This window comes from Panicum hallii, chromosome 1, assembly GCF_002211085.1.
Source record: "Panicum hallii strain FIL2 chromosome 1, PHallii_v3.1, whole genome shotgun sequence".
Lineage (NCBI taxonomy): Eukaryota > Viridiplantae > Streptophyta > Magnoliopsida > Poales > Poaceae > Panicum > Panicum hallii.
The window spans coordinates 48,310,026-48,325,288 of record NC_038042.1 but is presented as its reverse complement, the minus strand read 5'-3'; the positions used below and the strand labels follow the sequence as shown (position 1 = coordinate 48,325,288).

Below are 15,263 nucleotides of genomic sequence, written 5' to 3'. Positions count from 1 at the left end.
GCCTGGGAGAGGGGGAGGTGGTCAGAGAATCGTGTGCGAGCTGCTCCCGAGTCGGTCCCAACCTTTCCCAAGAAAAAAAAATGATGTTTGTGTTATTTTTTAGTTTTTCTTCTTTGAAATCGTATGCTTTCCCTATTTTTTTTTTTAGTTTGACGTTTTCCCGATGATGTTTGTGATGGGCACGATTTGAGAAATCTGAGGTTGCGTAGTTCCGAAGGGGGTAAAAAGGTAAACGATGGTATGTACACCTGCATTAGTTTTGAATTTTGGTGGATACGACTGCATGCGACGACGAATAAATTTGTTTCAAGAAAGTGCTAACCAAGCTTGAGCTATTCAGTTCTGGCATGTATCTATCGTAAATCACGGTGCAGTGAGCAATATTTACCAAATTGTATTCACACATCATGTATTTACTTAATAATAATGTTCTGTTGAGTTTTTCGTGACAGTATGCAGCCTGTGTTCTGAAACTAAGTTCCAAAGCGTGGCCTCTAAATACCCCCTGTTTTGTTAAAGAAATTTCCGACAAACAAAAAACACACTTCTTTTTTTTTAGTACGTTGTCAAACTTGGATGAAAATGTCTGTTCGGGATGATTGCCAGCTGTGGTACCAGCCTGTTCAAAGGTACTGCAACCCGCTGCTCCGAAATCATGGGGTGACATGGCAAGTCGTCCATTTGAGTAGCTGTCACCAGCACTAACCCTCGAAATGAAACTAACACGATGCGCGTGGGAATGCATGCCCAAAATTTTTCTCGCGAAGCCACAGCCTCCGTACATGAGCCGTCTACGTTGTGGGGGACGCGAGGCCGGCTCGTCCAGGGGACTCGTGCCGATTTATGGTTCTTCCGAGAGGGCAATAAAAGATGGCATGTGCCCCGGACCGGACCGTGCTTACCATCATGGCTCATCATAGGCTGGCTGGCCGCGGTGTCGTGCCCCGACCCGAGCCGGCGAGACCCGAGCGAGTCTGCCCCCCCGGGGGACGGGGCCCGCGCGTCGCGTGCGCGCGCGCGCCTGCTGCCAAACGGGACGGCGCAAGTGGCCTCGTGTGGTCTCGTGGAGCACAGCCGCGTCGTGCCCTGCTGCTGGGCCGCTGCGCCGCCGCCCGGCAGCGCGATCCGCCGTGGGTGGTGCCGGCTGGCTCGGCGACGGCGACCCGGGCTGAGAGGCCGGGAGCCCTGTGCTGCGCCTGCGCTCGCGGCGCGCATCAGCTCAGTCAGCGGGCGGTTGACCGGTGTAACGCGAACGACGCGACCCGCTTACCGACGGGTTAAATTTAATCACGGCGATTAGATTACCCCGCTGTGTTTGTCTCAGGGCGCGGGCGCGGTTAAAGTAAAGTTGACAATGCCGGCAGCAGCTGCCTTGAACGGCGCCGTCACGTTGGCCCTGCCCGCATATTCTGCCTGCCTCTTCCAACTCCAATCTCTAAACCAGCGGCCCAGCCAGTAGGAGGGAGCGCCGAGCCACTGCCCGGAGCACTGCGCGCTGCGCCTGATCTTGGTTCCGGGCGCACATGCAGGTTACCGCCAGGTGGGCAGGACAAGAAAAACTTCCCCATCATCGCAGTGTGCCCTACCCGGCTACCCCCACAGGATAAGGGCGGCAGCAGCAGCGTGCCCGGCGTTTTCCAGTTTTTCCCCTTGCGCGACAGGGGTTGGTGATGGATCGGGTTACAAGATGTGGAGTTGGAGGCCTGGAGTGCGTACTGGCTTCGACCAGTTTTTGCCGGGATCCGATGCGAGGCTGGAGAAAGTGGGTTCTTGATCAGGGGATGGATGTGGAAAAGCAGCGGTTCTCTAGAACGCACAGAAAGGAGCTACTGCTTTTCCCCCCTGTCGAGTGTGCGCAGGAAATTTTGTACTCCTATTTGGGTTCCGATCCGAAAAGGTACATACGCCGGGGACGGGAGAGGAGAAAATGCCGTACAGCTCATGCCAGGTGGCCCAGCTGGGCAAGGCTAACGCCGTCGCCGGCAGAGGAGGGGAGGGGGACCCGCGCTCCCCACATGACGCCCATGTTGTGGGCCCGCCCCTCCTCCTCGACGTGCATGCCGCTACCCGGGGGCCGGCCGGCATCCGTCCCGCGGTGGGGCCGCGTAGCAGTCGCGCGGGCTCGGTCTCCTCCGCCCTCCCTGCGCGCGTCGTCTGGACCGGAAGGAGCGGTGGAGTTCGGCTGGGGCACGACGGCACGACAGCAACTCCTCCCCCGCTGGGCTGGCTCGCACTCGCGACTGGCGCGCCCGACGTCGATGGTTCGTGCTGGGCTTCTCTAGCCAGCCGCCCAAGGCCCAACCATCCATCCATTTGGAAGGGATCAATCAAACCAAAGCGCACCAAACCACCACCACGAGCTCCCGTTTCCTTTCTAGCAAGAGGGTGGAAAATGCGCACAGATGGCACAGAGACAGAGCGGTCTTTTTCCCGGCCTGGGCGACGTGGTCTATGTGCGTTTGGTTTGTTCCTGGTCGCATAGGCCCTTGTACTTTAGTTGGTTTAATCGGCGGCGTCTCCACGTGGGGGAAGGTGCTTTTCTCAGGCAACGCCAGCGAGCTATCTCTCAGACGGTTGAATTGAACGAGCCAAAGGATTAGCACGCGATCAGACGACCGAATGGCTGCAGGCCGCAGCTGCCCACGCCGACGCGCCCCTGGATTCTGTCAAACTCCGATCGATACTGGCTCAAGCAGGGAAGGAAGATACGAGCCCAGGAGCTAGGCAATGGTTGGTGGATGGACAAATCAGACAACCTGGCGATCCATCCAATCATCGAGAACGAAAAATAATCGGCGACGGTCAGACAAGCTAATAAACCAGCTCATCACCATGTTATGGAAAATCAGGAACCCACATCCACTCGTCAAATTAATCTTCCTAGTCTAGAGACCCGAATTCGCTCGCTTATGGGAAGGCATGCAGCTGGACCGCCCAACATTGCACGAGAGCTGCAGCAACAGTAAACCCAGTTATTGAGCACCACTCAGTCATTAGTGTGTACTTTCGGACAGCATTATTGACGGACGATAAACTTACCCTATGAGCTGCTGTCTAAAGTTGCGTTTCGTGCTACCGATCGAGTGAGCACAGTGATGCCTTTAGATCTTGACAAATAGTGCGTATAAAACATTGGATTTTTTTTTAAACTGTTCAATGGATCATACATAACGTGCTACCTAGAAATAAATTTCAACTTGATTTCGATCGAGGATAGCCTGAGATAAGACAAAATTTGTCAGGGGAGTGATTCTTGTCTTTTTACCAACAAAGAAGCTGCGTAACATTTGCTGTTTAATTGTTTCTTGCCAGAATTCATTTGGAGGGCGCTTCGATGTTTAGTCTGAATCCTCCAACAAGAATACTCTATTTATTTGGAGATTGGCTACCTATAATGGGATGTATTCAACAATCAACACCACACACCACTCCGAAGCTGATGTTTAGATGCACCGAAATTATTCATGGGCCGACAAGGCGACACATTCATCTCTCTCGGTGGCCACGTTCCATAAGGCCTGTTAACTCACGATCGTGTCAAAAGAAAAGGCCCATGAACAAGAAAACGAAAGCCCATGGTCACCAGCAAGCAAGCATCGTTGATGAGCAAAAGAACTATAAATTGTTCATTTATAAAAATAATTTAGTCACGATGCATACGCATTTGTGTCACATATAGAAAATTCCGTTCACATATGGAGCTATTTTGTTTCGTTTGTAGACTAATTTATTATTGATGTTAATTCTTCTACGCATCATGTTTAATCTTTTTTTACCAAAAAACAACAGTATGTTCCTGTTGTTTGAGTATTTGTTTGCAGTATTAAAATATGATCCAATTTTATTTAATACGTTTGCCAAAAATATTATCCAAATATAATGAAGTGCGATTTTGTTTTGAAGATCTTGTTGTAAAAAATAATATGGTGCAATTAAATTTTTTTTATGACTGGTTTGCGATTCATGGGACTTTTAGTTTTGAACCTACTTTGCATGCGGGATGGCATCATCTTTTTTTCATATTTGTATGCATGTCTCTCTCATGCAAACTAATGGTTGTATGGTGAGATCTGATTGGGCTGGGTGGTCACCGGCTACCTTTTCCCTCTTGAGGCGACGATTCAAAAAGTTGTCACCCATCATCCACCATGACAAAAGTTAAAGAAATGCGGCGGTGACTCAGCTTCTATTTTGGGGGAGGTCAGGCGTTCGTTGCGGGCAAAACAAGGGAGAAATTTTAGCTCCTTTTCTTTGCATGGTTACCAGCAATCCAACCACCCGTCTGCTCCCCCACGATTCCTGGGGCCTGCTTGGAAGCATTCTTGTGTGTGGAGGAGCGAGTGATTTGAGCGTTGGGGCTAGGAAGACGTGGAAGAAGAGGGAAAGAAAAAGAACTCATGATTCCTACCGTTCTCTCGGTAAAGTTGGTGATGATTCATTATTTTGTTGTTGTTTTAGGTGTTGGAATTTCAAATTCCTATCCACTCGTCATTTTGACCTTTCTTTGTTTGCTTGATGTATTCAGAGCATCGTGATGGGAGGTTGATGGCAACTTATCTTTGGAATTGTTTGACATTGGCCTTGGGGATTTGAGGTATTGGTGCAAAAAACGAATTCGCCACAAGAAAGATAATTGATTTTCGAACACAATGTCTACCTTCGTTGGTGTTCATGTCTCCGATCCGGGGCTGCAGAGCCAATTCACCCAAGTTCAGCTCCGGACCCTCAAAGCAAAAGTAAGCAACCAGCCAATTTTAATTCGCTTCAAGATTCTAATGGTAACTAAGTGTTTGTAATCACATTGATACCTCTTATTTGTTGCCGTAATAGTTTGTCGCTGCAAAGAAACCGGATGTAGATCATGTAACAATAAAAGATTTGCCCCCAGTGATGGAGAAACTTCGGGGCATTCATGAGGTTCTGTCTGAAGAAGAGGTCAACAAATTTTTGAACGAGACCTATCCTGATATGAACCAACCTATAGAATTCGAGCCATTCCTTAAGGTATAGTGAGGATCACTTCGGCATACCAACAAGTGATTTTAAGTTTTCATTCACATTGCAAATGAGTTTTTTCTTTGACAAGTCTATCTTGAAATTTGTTAGGAATACTTAAATCTTCAAGCAAAGGGAACCAACAAAAATGGAGGGAAAAAGAAATTAAAGGGTTCTGTGTCATTTTTGAAATCTTCCACGACTACCCTCTTGCACGTCATTAATGAGTCTGAAAAGACTTCCTATGTCAATCATATCAACAATTTCCTAGGAGAGGATTCTTTCCTAAAGAATTTCTTGCCATTAGATCCTGCATCGAATGAGTTATTTAACCTTGTTCGGGATGGTGTGCTACTTTGGTGAGTGTGTTCTTAGCATGGCTGCTCCATTATATTCTTTTACTGTTCTATTTTTTCTTTTTAACTTTTGTTAACAACCCACTAAGATGTTGTCCCATGTCTTGTAATGAATCAGCAAGTTGATTAATGTTGCTGTTCCGGGCACAATCGATGAGAGAGCAATCAATACAAAGAAGCAACTTAATCCATGGGAGAGAAACGAGAACCATACTCTTTGTCTCAACTCTGCAAAGGCCATTGGTTGCACTGTTGTTAACATTGGAACACAAGATTTGATTGAAGCTAGAGTATGTTATTTTCGCTGATGTGCACTGATTATTACGCCCCCCCCCCTATTTTCCTATTTAATTTATAAACGATAAGGATACAAACTTTGTATGTCTTAATATACATTGCCAGTCACTGCAAAATTTTCAAACTGAAAGTTCAGGAGCATCCTTTGTTGTTAATCTAAGAATTTTTTTATATCAACAAAATCTTGATTGAGGGTAAACATTATCACTTTGGTAGTCAATTTGTAATTACTCAATAAATATTCATAATTTGGTGGACTAAAATATCTTATGCTTCTTTGCAGCCTCATCTTGTCCTTGGTTTGTTATCCCAAATCATAAAGGTGCGCATGCTATAACAAATACTACTATATCAACTAGTAATTACTAAGGAAGTCTTCAGTGGTACACTTTTGGTGATTGCTAGCAAATACAATGGCTCACAATGTATTCCATCCTTATCTTAGATACAACTACTGGCTGATCTGAATCTTAAGAAAACCCCTCAGTTGGCAGAGATTGTGGCTGGTGATAGTGGCAAGGTTTGTATAAATATTTATGCATGCGTATTCAAAACCAAGTATCTGCATTGGAAAGAGTTGAATCGTGTTTACCCATAAAATCTATGTGACTGGTGTTTCCACGATGCTATCTAGGAGGCAGAGGAGCTGGTCACATTAGCGCCGGATAAGATGTTGCTGAAATGGATGAACTTCCATCTCAAGAAAGCAGGGTATAAAAAAACTGTAACAAATTTCTCTACCGATGTGAAGGTATGTATAGTACACCTGAACATTATGCATTGTCATACACAGTCAGAAGTCTTAGTCCTGGACAATATAGAACATGTACCCTATTTACATATTAACCATATGTTTCTACAGTCCTAACAACAAATGGTGAAAATAAATGTGGATAATTATGTTGTTCTGTATCTTATGGTAGTCTATATGCAGGATGGTGAAGCGTATGCTTACCTTCTCAGTACCCTTGCTCCAGAGCATAGCTCAAAAAGCATGATAGAAACTTCAGATCCTAAGGAGAGGGCAAAGAAAGTACTTGAAACTGCAGAAAAGCTCGATTGTACAAGATATGTAACGTCGAAAGATATTGTTGAAGGCTCAACGAATCTTAACTTGGCATTTGTGGCTCAAATATTCCAGAACAGGTAAGCAGAGTGAAGCAACCTCTTCTATCTATATCATCCTTTAGGTTGGTGATAATGGTCAGCAATTCGATTGTAGCATATATTTGTTATATATCTACGCATTTTTTTTCACCATGAACAAATTACAATAATTTGATATTGCCGAAATTTAACATTTAAAATGGCATATTTTATGAAAAACCTTCGATCTTTTTCTAAAAAGACTTGCTTTTGAATGCATTATCTGCTTAGCTGTTCCTGTTCCTTTTTTAACATATGCACTGCTCCACATTTGGTGATAATAAAATTAAATGGATAACCTTTGTTAAACAAATATATTGGTGCAACCATGGATGGGTATTTATCAGTCACATATGGGAGGATTGTCAACTGTATAATATTTCCAAACATCCAAAAATTTATTCTTACTTTTTTCTAGAAAATTTCTATAGTAAACTATGAAGGGACGATTGTCGTTAAACTAAAATATTACAAATATAGGAAAGTTTATTGAAATACATAATATCTCTACTACTTTAGTCTTTCATTAATTTTTCATACACTAGTATGAACATGCATGGACTGAGAAAACACCCTCACCGTAAGTTGAAGGTTAAATATTTATTTCTTTAGAAAAAAGCTTGACTCTTCAAAATATCTTAATAAACTATAATTGGCAAACCCCTTTACTAATGCATATTTTCTGGGATGATTACAAACTTTTTCAGAAATGGTCTATCAACCAACACTGTTGCTCCCGTTGAAGATACTCCTGATGATGTCGAGGCATCTAGGGAAGAGAGAGCATTTCGCCTATGGATTAACAGTCTTGGAATTGCAACTTATGTAAACAATTTGTTTGAGGATGTTAGAACTGGGTAAGCCCTTTATTTAAGAATAATTTATTTTTTTAGTATATATTTTTCTATCTTACCAAAGTTCATTTGCAGATGGGTCCTGCTAGAGGTCCTTGATAAAATTTCTCCTAGGTCAGTCAACTGGAAGCATGCATCTAAACCGCCAATTATAATGCCATTTAGAAAGGTGGAGAACTGCAATCAGGTTATCAAAATTGGGAAGGAGTTAAATTTTTCTCTGGTAAATGTAGCAGGAAATGACATTATGCAAGGAAATAAGAAATTAATTCTAGGTAAATACATGCACATATATATACTTTTTTATATCTTATTCGAGTTGTTGCTTTTGCGCTCCACACAATTTTCTTTCTAACTCTTGCTCATTCCATTACTCATCCTGAATAGACTCATTTCTTAGTTACTCTATTAAAATTTATCGCGTGCTGTAGTAACATATACTTGTCAAAAAAAGAAAAATAGAAAGAAAGGAAGAGAAGACATACATACATAGGAGATGGCTTGCTTTTGTAAGGATATTAATTATTTTTAGCTGCTATTTTATTCTAGAAGAAAAATGCTTCATGTTCCTAAATATTATTTTCTAGCACTAACATTTCTTTAAAAATTTTCTTATTCCCAGCTTTTCTGTGGCAACTCATGAGGACCAGTATCTTACAATTGCTAAAGAATTTGAGATCCCACTCTAAAGAGAAAGAGATCACAGATGCTGACATCCTCATATGGGCTAACAATAGGGTTAAGGAATCAGGCAAAACTTCCCACATTGAAAGCTTCAAGGTTCACCAATCAAGATTTCTTAGCTATTTAGCTAAACTGAGCTATTGTATCACGCGCTTAGCTTTAATCACTTGTCTTGATTCTCTAGGACAAGAGCATAGCTGATGGGGTGTTCTTCCTTGAGCTCCTAAGTGCTGTGCAGAGCAGGGTTGTTGACTGGAGCTTGGTGAAGAAGGGGGAGGATGGTGCGTACCTCTGCTCCTACATACACCTATCCCATATCGATTTCACATATCGTATAAACTTTTGTTTAGCATGAAGAGTGTTGTGCCATTTGCTTTTATATTTGCAGAGGAAGAGAAGAAGATGAATGCAACGTATATCATCAGTGTTGCTAGGAAGCTAGGGTGCACTGTCTTCTTGTTGCCAGAAGACATAATGAAGGTAAGGCGGGAATGCCGGTTTAGTTTTCTTGTACCCCCTAGATTCTAAAATGTATGTTTAGATGCATAGTAAAAGTTATGAATCTAAAAAATTAAAATGATCTATATTTTAAAACGGAGGGAGTATATAAACTCACATGTTCATAAAATTATGACTGAGTTCATTTGTAGGAAAGATGTGCTAAAATTGATATCCAATTTATCTTCTTGAACAGATTCTATAGATTGACACCAGGCATACCGTGCAACTGGCATTAATGTCTGCTCTTCCTGTTTTGTTGAGGCAGGTGAATCCGAAGATGACCCTCACCCTTACTGCAAGCATCATGTACTGGAGCCTGCAAAAGCACGGGCCTTATCAAAGCCCTGGACCGCAGGATGCTCTTCCGGAGGAGGAAGAGGAAGAGGAGGAGGAGGAGGAGGGGGAGGAGGATTTCGAAGGAGGCATCGAAGATGGCGTCTCCAATCTAACCACTTGATTAGAAATAACATCACAGCCAACCACCATAATGGACCAAGCTTGCACGGTGAAATCGCCGACAAATCAGGGCTGTCCAAACTGAAAGGGGAAGGACAATCAAAACAGCAGCAGCAAAGGAGAAAGTTTTGGGTAAATATAGTTTGATTTCATTCTTTGCATGCCAGATAGCAGCAACTCAATTTTTATTAGCAGGTAAGATTGTGCGCCGATTGCACAGCCTAATGTTGTACGCCAAATGTATAAGCAAATGTAAGAACAATACCAAAACATTTTGCAAGACTGAAACAAGATGAAAAATCATCTTGCGTGAAAGGTGCTTTCATCTCGCTGGGCCATGGAATTGGGCCTCGTGAGGCGGGGAGGCTGGTTCTCGTCGAGTCGTGCGGTTTGGGGCTTGTTTAGATGACCTGTAAACGCAAAAATGTATAAATGCAAAATGGGGGCTGTAAAAGTTTACAAGTTTTTGCGTTTACGGCTCCCACCCCGTAAACGCAAAAAAGCCGTAAACGCAAAATTTTCGAAGGAATCTTGCCAATTTGAAGTACTAAATAAAGTCTATTTACAAAACTTTTTGCATGGATGGGCTGTAAATCGCGAGACGAATCTAATGAACCTACTTAATCCATATTTTGCAACAATGATGCTACAGTAACCATCCGCTAATTATTGCTTAATTATGGATTAATTAGCACCATTAGATTCGTCTCGCGATTTACAGCCTATCTGTGCAAAAAGTTTTGTAAATAGACTTTATTTAGTACTTCAAATTGGCAAGATTTCGTCGCAAAAATTTTTTGCGTTTACAAGGCCCAAATGCAAAAAAAAAAATACGCCGATTCGTTTAGATGCGTAAAGACACAAACGCCGTTTTTGCAAAAAAATTTTGCCTTTACGGCGTGATCTAGGCCCTTGGTTGGAATGGCCCGGCCCCGGCTTGACCTTCCAGCCTGCCGAATTAATGGCAGTGGCAGCTCCATCAAATGAGTTGACATTTCCAGCATTTGACCCTGCAGCATGCATGCGATGCAAGCTGCTTCGTGGTCCTCGTGGATGGATCCAGGTATGGATCAGTGGTCTGTAGAGCGCGTACGTGGCCAAACTGCTGGAGCTGACAAGCTAGGTCGGCTCATCTCAAGATAAGATGTCTCTCTCTCTGTCAGTGTATTGGCTGCAGGAATAGGATATGTCTCTGCAAACGGCATGGTCGCATGGGCGGGCACTCAGAAAGACACAACCCAAAAGCAACTTGGGCGCTGCACTGGGTAACACTGTTCGTATATATTTTTGTGTGTGGTCCTTGAAAATAAATCCTAAAAAACTTACTAGCTAGTAGCCCTAGCCCATGCTTTGATGTGGTAGTAGCTGAGTCCTGTTTTGGTTGGCCCTGAAAAATGAATACCTATAGAAGTTACTAGCCCATGCATTGATGTTTTAGACTTGTAGTTGCTTCCTCCTGTTTGGTTCACTTCAACGTACGCACCGCCACATGGTTTTGCTAAAACAGATAGCTAGTAGTTTGTTCATCACATGGTTTCTCTGAAAGAACAGCAAGCAGTAGCAGTTGCAATGAACCAGTGTCTAACAATAACCTGTGTGTAGCAAGTTTAGAACCAAACAAGCCCTTGACCTTAACAATAGTGTCTAACTTGTGGCCAATAAAGTAGTGCCACAATTTAGAATCGCCTAAGAGAACCATAGCTTGCTACAACTTTGGTGCAATCACTAGTACAAAATCTTTCTAGTTCCGATTGGGAACCGGCTTTAATCCGTGACTAATGTGCCAAACTTTTTTTCCCGACGGCTATTCACCCATGACTAATGTAATTTTTTGAAAACAAAAAAAACGGCTACTACCAGCCGGGGCTGGCCAGGCCGTCCACGCTGCCGCTCGTCGGATCTGGCTGCGCAGCCCGCCGGATCTGGCGGTCCACGCTGCTCGCACCCCCTCCCGTTCTCCTCACATCCCTCACTAGTAGTGCCGCCAGTCATTCGAAAAATCAATTACAAAATATTGAATCGATCGATACAAAACCAATAGATCCCGCAGATCATTCAAAGAATCCATCACAATACAGATACAAAACTTACAATCCCACATGCATCTCTATTTCAAAAAAGTAAAAAAAAGAAAAAAATCACCCACGGCGGCGAGCGTCTCCACCCCCCTGCGCCTGGCCGCGTGCGGCGGCGGTGGCTCGTCGGCCCGGACCTGCGCCCGTTCCCGCCAGCGCCTGGCCCCGGCTCACCATCCCACGGCGGCGGGCGTCCCCACCCCCTGCGCCTGGCCACGTGCGGCTGCAACGGCTGCTGCTCGGCCGCGCGCCAGCAGTGGCTCACCGGCCCCCGCCCGCGCCGAGGAGGGAGGAAGCTGAGGGAGGGAGGGTGAGGAAGCTTGAGGGTGCAGCGGCTGGGAGGAGATGTCGAGGGAGGAAGAGATAAGGTTGAGGAAGGAGAGAGGGGAGGTAGAGTTAAATAAAACGAGAGAGGTCGGAGCCCGCACCGTGAATGTATTTTGTCCCGGTTGGGATCTTTAACTGAGACTAAATACTACCTTTTAGTTCCGGTTGGAGACTCCAACCGGGATAGAAGGCATCTCTCTGCTCCCCACCAGCCCCTAACTATTGGACCCAGGACTAAAGCCTTTATTAATCCCGGGTCCTACAACAGCCGGGACAAATGTGGAGGATGAAAGACCCTTTCTTTACTTAGTGAATGGAAACATGGAACCTCCTCCTTTGGAAAGATTAGCATGATTAAACTTTTGCTGGAACCACATGTCCAAACATACACAAAAGTTGTGCTAATACGTTCTAGCATCCAACCAGACAACCTCTTAGAGAGACTAGCTAGTGGGCACTAATCTGATAGTCAAGTTTCCGAAGATCGCGGTTTACACTTCAACTACGAGGTAATATGGCTTAGATAGATCTGGGCATGATCTTCAATTCGGTCTACTTTTGCATCCTCATTCTCGATCGACATCCCCAACTAGCTAGGCAACTTCGTCCTCCCTCAAGTCTTGTTAGCTTGATCAGAGAGACATGCTTACGGCTTAAACCTTTGAAACAGCGACGTGTCTGATCGAGCATTTCATTGATTTCAATAGTTCTCTCAGATTAGTAGGAGGCATGCAGCACATATATGGCTCCACTGAGCGAGATTTATTAAAAAAGGGAAAAAAGTCACCTGACTATAGCAACAACGACTCTCTTATTTTTATTCGATGGCATGCATTGTTATACATGCATGCATGAAAGTTACATTCTACATCAAGCACACCATTTGAACGATCCCAACTGAGAAATTAAACACGACGACAAATGTCGACTCCAATCACCACACCGACATACATGCACACGCACATGCATAATTGCATTTATTGTTGAACCCAAACTTTTACCGATCGACTACTTAGGCCGTAGTAGTACGTGGCAACAAGCAAGACTTTGCACGCATCTGTTGGTGCAGCTTCTTCTTCATTCAGTTGTGGACCTCGACGAACTCCGGGCGGTACATGGGCTCCGGGATCTCGTCGGGGCGCGAGCAGCAGCGGCAGCCGCCGTAGTAGCCGCGGTTGCAGCACCCCCACTGGCAGTACCCGCCGCGGCCGCGGCCAGGGTAGCCGCCCCCGCGGCCAGGGTAGCCGCCGCCGGGGTAGCCTCCTCCGCGCCAGCCGCCGCCGGGGTAGCGGCCGTACGGGTAACCGCCGCCGCCGCGGTAGTCCTGCACGCCGGCCTGCTTGTTCTCCTCCTCCTTCAGCTCTGCATTCATATATGCACAGTCCAACACGTATATATAAATATATAAATACACAACCCGATCTACTTCTAATTAATCTCGGGCTGAAATGAAATAAAGCTAGTTAGAGAGTGCATGGACTAACGGGTGTGCTCGTTGTTAGCTGAGGCGACAAGGAAGGCGGCAGCGAGCAGGAGCGCGAGCACTAGGAGCGCCTTGGACGCCATGGTTTCGCTTCTCGATCTGCAACTGCAGTGGTGGATCAGCTCAGCTGCGAGAGTGTGTGTGATGAGAAGCTATGCATGCCAACCAAGCGTATTTATAGGCAGATGGAGAGGGTAGGGATTGCAGGCTTCTAGACCATGCATGTTTGGCCCCATGGATGCTTCAATGAGGTGTTTGTAGTTGGGAGATGAACGGCATTAACGATGCCCTCGATCGTGCTTGCAAGTAGCAGCGCGGCCAGTCCAGTTGCTGCTGCTGGGATCTGCCCGGGCGAGTGCCGTTGAAATTCTCTCCGAGGAAATTAAACATGGATGCCTCTGCCTGCATGCAGCATGCCAAGTTTGACTCATGGGATGGCCGGCGACTGTGCAATATTTGCGTACTAGTATGATAATTTTAGTGTTCATGTGTAAATATATATGGCCGTAGTTTGGGTGTACTATGTTTTTAGTGTTAAGTGACTACATATAGTCAATGAAACTAACAAGTTTACTCATCAAGTGTTTTGTATGGAGATTTAAAGGTTCTTACCTACATGTACCGGTCTCCATCTTAGTGAAGGAGGGCATGGCATGTGGTGGATGACGGGCGTGGGAGCGTAACTCTTAGCGTGTAACGTGAATTAGGATGGTCCTACTGACATTGATACCATGGGACAAAATTTTTCGTGTTGTGTTTATTTGGCTCGCTTGCTGTATTTACTTATTTGCCTTGTTGCTAGGGTGTTTATTTAACTATATTTGTCATGTGTAGTTGATAGGAACGGAACTAGATTACGGATCTCCTTTTGCGTTATATATAAGCACAGAGGCATAGCTCCCCATACCGCAGAGTGGGGCAGCTGCCCCAGCTACTCGTGAGGTAAAACCCCCCTCCTACCTGCTCCCTCATGGTGTTCTAGGTGGCCAGGAGCGGCGAGTCAGCGACTGGAGGTTGGAGTGGGAGTGTTTTTTCCTTTTTTTCTTTTTGCGTCAGACGGCTAGAGGAGGAAGAAGAAGTCCATCTTGGGCTGGTGTCTGGATCCAAGGTGATGACAAGGATCAAGCTCCGCCAAACCAAGTATGCTCTACCACTGGCACACTAGATAAATCTAAAGCACATTTAGATACAAATTGATATAAGTTCTCCTAGCATTGTTAGTTGGAACCTTTATAAGGGTCCAAATTCAACCCCCGACCCTATGTATGTACTATTTTGTAATTCTAATTTCATCATGAATTTGTATATTACCTTACCTCGTGCTTCTTTTCCTCACTAGTGCTCCACGATAGACATAGGCTAAATCTAGGCCTGCCATAATTATGTTTTCATTTATTTCACAATAAGAGCCATTACGAATAGTTTCGGAGTTATGCTCATGGTTGATAATATTTGGGACTCATCGTTGTTGGCTCGTATACGTTATATATGAGCCCAGCTCCAATTTCACTGAAACGGACCAACCGGCGTGGATAATTAAGAACATATCGTACCTAGGCAATGCAAAACCATCCTAGATCGCAAGGAATTAGCTTTCTTGCACAAGTAATGGATCCTCATACATAGTTTTTTTTTCTGCGAAAGGATCCTTATACATAGTAGCTAGGCGAAGAACGAAACAATCGTACTGGAGCAGCCTTGGTGCTATACGAGAAAACAACAGTAAAGAAATAAAATAACAATGATCATCTTCTTTTCACAAATAATCATCAAAAAATATTATAAAAATAATCCTTGTTGTGAGATGAGGCGGCCGTATATGTAGGTAAAATTGCAATGGGTAAAATCCTCATGGATACATGCGTTGTATACCTGTATCCGCGGGCTAAAACCCAGACCCGTGCCCGCGCCCGCCACCCGCAACAGGTAGAGAAACATACCCGTACCCGGTATCCACGGACATCATGTGCCCGTGGGCATGCCCGTGTGCCCGCAGCTTAAGGAAATCAAGTATACAAATTCATCTAAACAGCAATTAAACACCAACTAATCAATAATGCATATCTATACAATTGAACAAATGAGCAAA

The 15,263-nt window shown here is 44.8% G+C and overlaps 2 protein-coding genes across 2 annotated transcripts; one reads left to right on the top strand and one right to left on the bottom strand.

Moving 5' to 3' along the window:
- Positions 1-4,206: 4,206 nt before the first annotated feature.
- Positions 4,207-9,553, top strand: LOC112902141 (fimbrin-5-like). The gene is made up of 15 exons (XM_025971073.1): positions 4,207-4,418; positions 4,526-4,736; positions 4,831-5,004; positions 5,107-5,354; positions 5,470-5,641; positions 5,932-5,970; positions 6,094-6,168; positions 6,283-6,399; positions 6,583-6,794; positions 7,502-7,651; positions 7,724-7,923; positions 8,271-8,428; positions 8,517-8,613; positions 8,721-8,812; positions 9,099-9,553. The coding sequence occupies exons 2-15, from the start codon at positions 4,650-4,652 to the stop codon at positions 9,288-9,290; spliced, it is 2,013 nt and encodes a 670-aa protein (XP_025826858.1). The 5' UTR covers positions 4,207-4,418; positions 4,526-4,649; the 3' UTR covers positions 9,291-9,553.
- A 2,947-nt stretch (positions 9,554-12,500) lies between these two features.
- Positions 12,501-13,302, bottom strand: LOC112878813 (glycine-rich cell wall structural protein-like). Its single transcript, XM_025943036.1, has 2 exons — positions 13,176-13,302; positions 12,501-13,053 (listed from the first exon to the last, which is right to left on the bottom strand). The coding sequence occupies exons 1-2, from the start codon at positions 13,255-13,257 to the stop codon at positions 12,773-12,775; spliced, it is 363 nt and encodes a 120-aa protein (XP_025798821.1). The 5' UTR covers positions 13,258-13,302; the 3' UTR covers positions 12,501-12,772.
- Between the last annotated feature and the right edge of the window lie 1,961 nt (positions 13,303-15,263).

Excerpts from the sequence above, each read along its gene's own strand:
- LOC112902141 (XM_025971073.1), top strand. The coding sequence starts at position 4,650 with ATGTCTACCTTCGTTGGTGTTCATGTCTCCGATCCGGGGCTGCAGAGC. Across the intron at positions 5,005-5,106 it reads AATTCGAGCCATTCCTTAAG|GAATACTTAAATCTTCAAGC; the intron begins GTATAGTGAGGA and ends GAAATTTGTTAG. Across the intron at positions 6,169-6,282 it reads TGGCTGGTGATAGTGGCAAG|GAGGCAGAGGAGCTGGTCAC; the intron begins GTTTGTATAAAT and ends GATGCTATCTAG.
- LOC112878813 (XM_025943036.1), bottom strand. The coding sequence starts at position 13,257 with ATGGCGTCCAAGGCGCTCCTAGTGCTCGCGCTCCTGCTCGCTGCCGCC. Across the intron at positions 13,054-13,175 it reads AGCTAACAACGAGCACACCC|AGCTGAAGGAGGAGGAGAAC; the intron begins GTTAGTCCATGC and ends ATATGAATGCAG.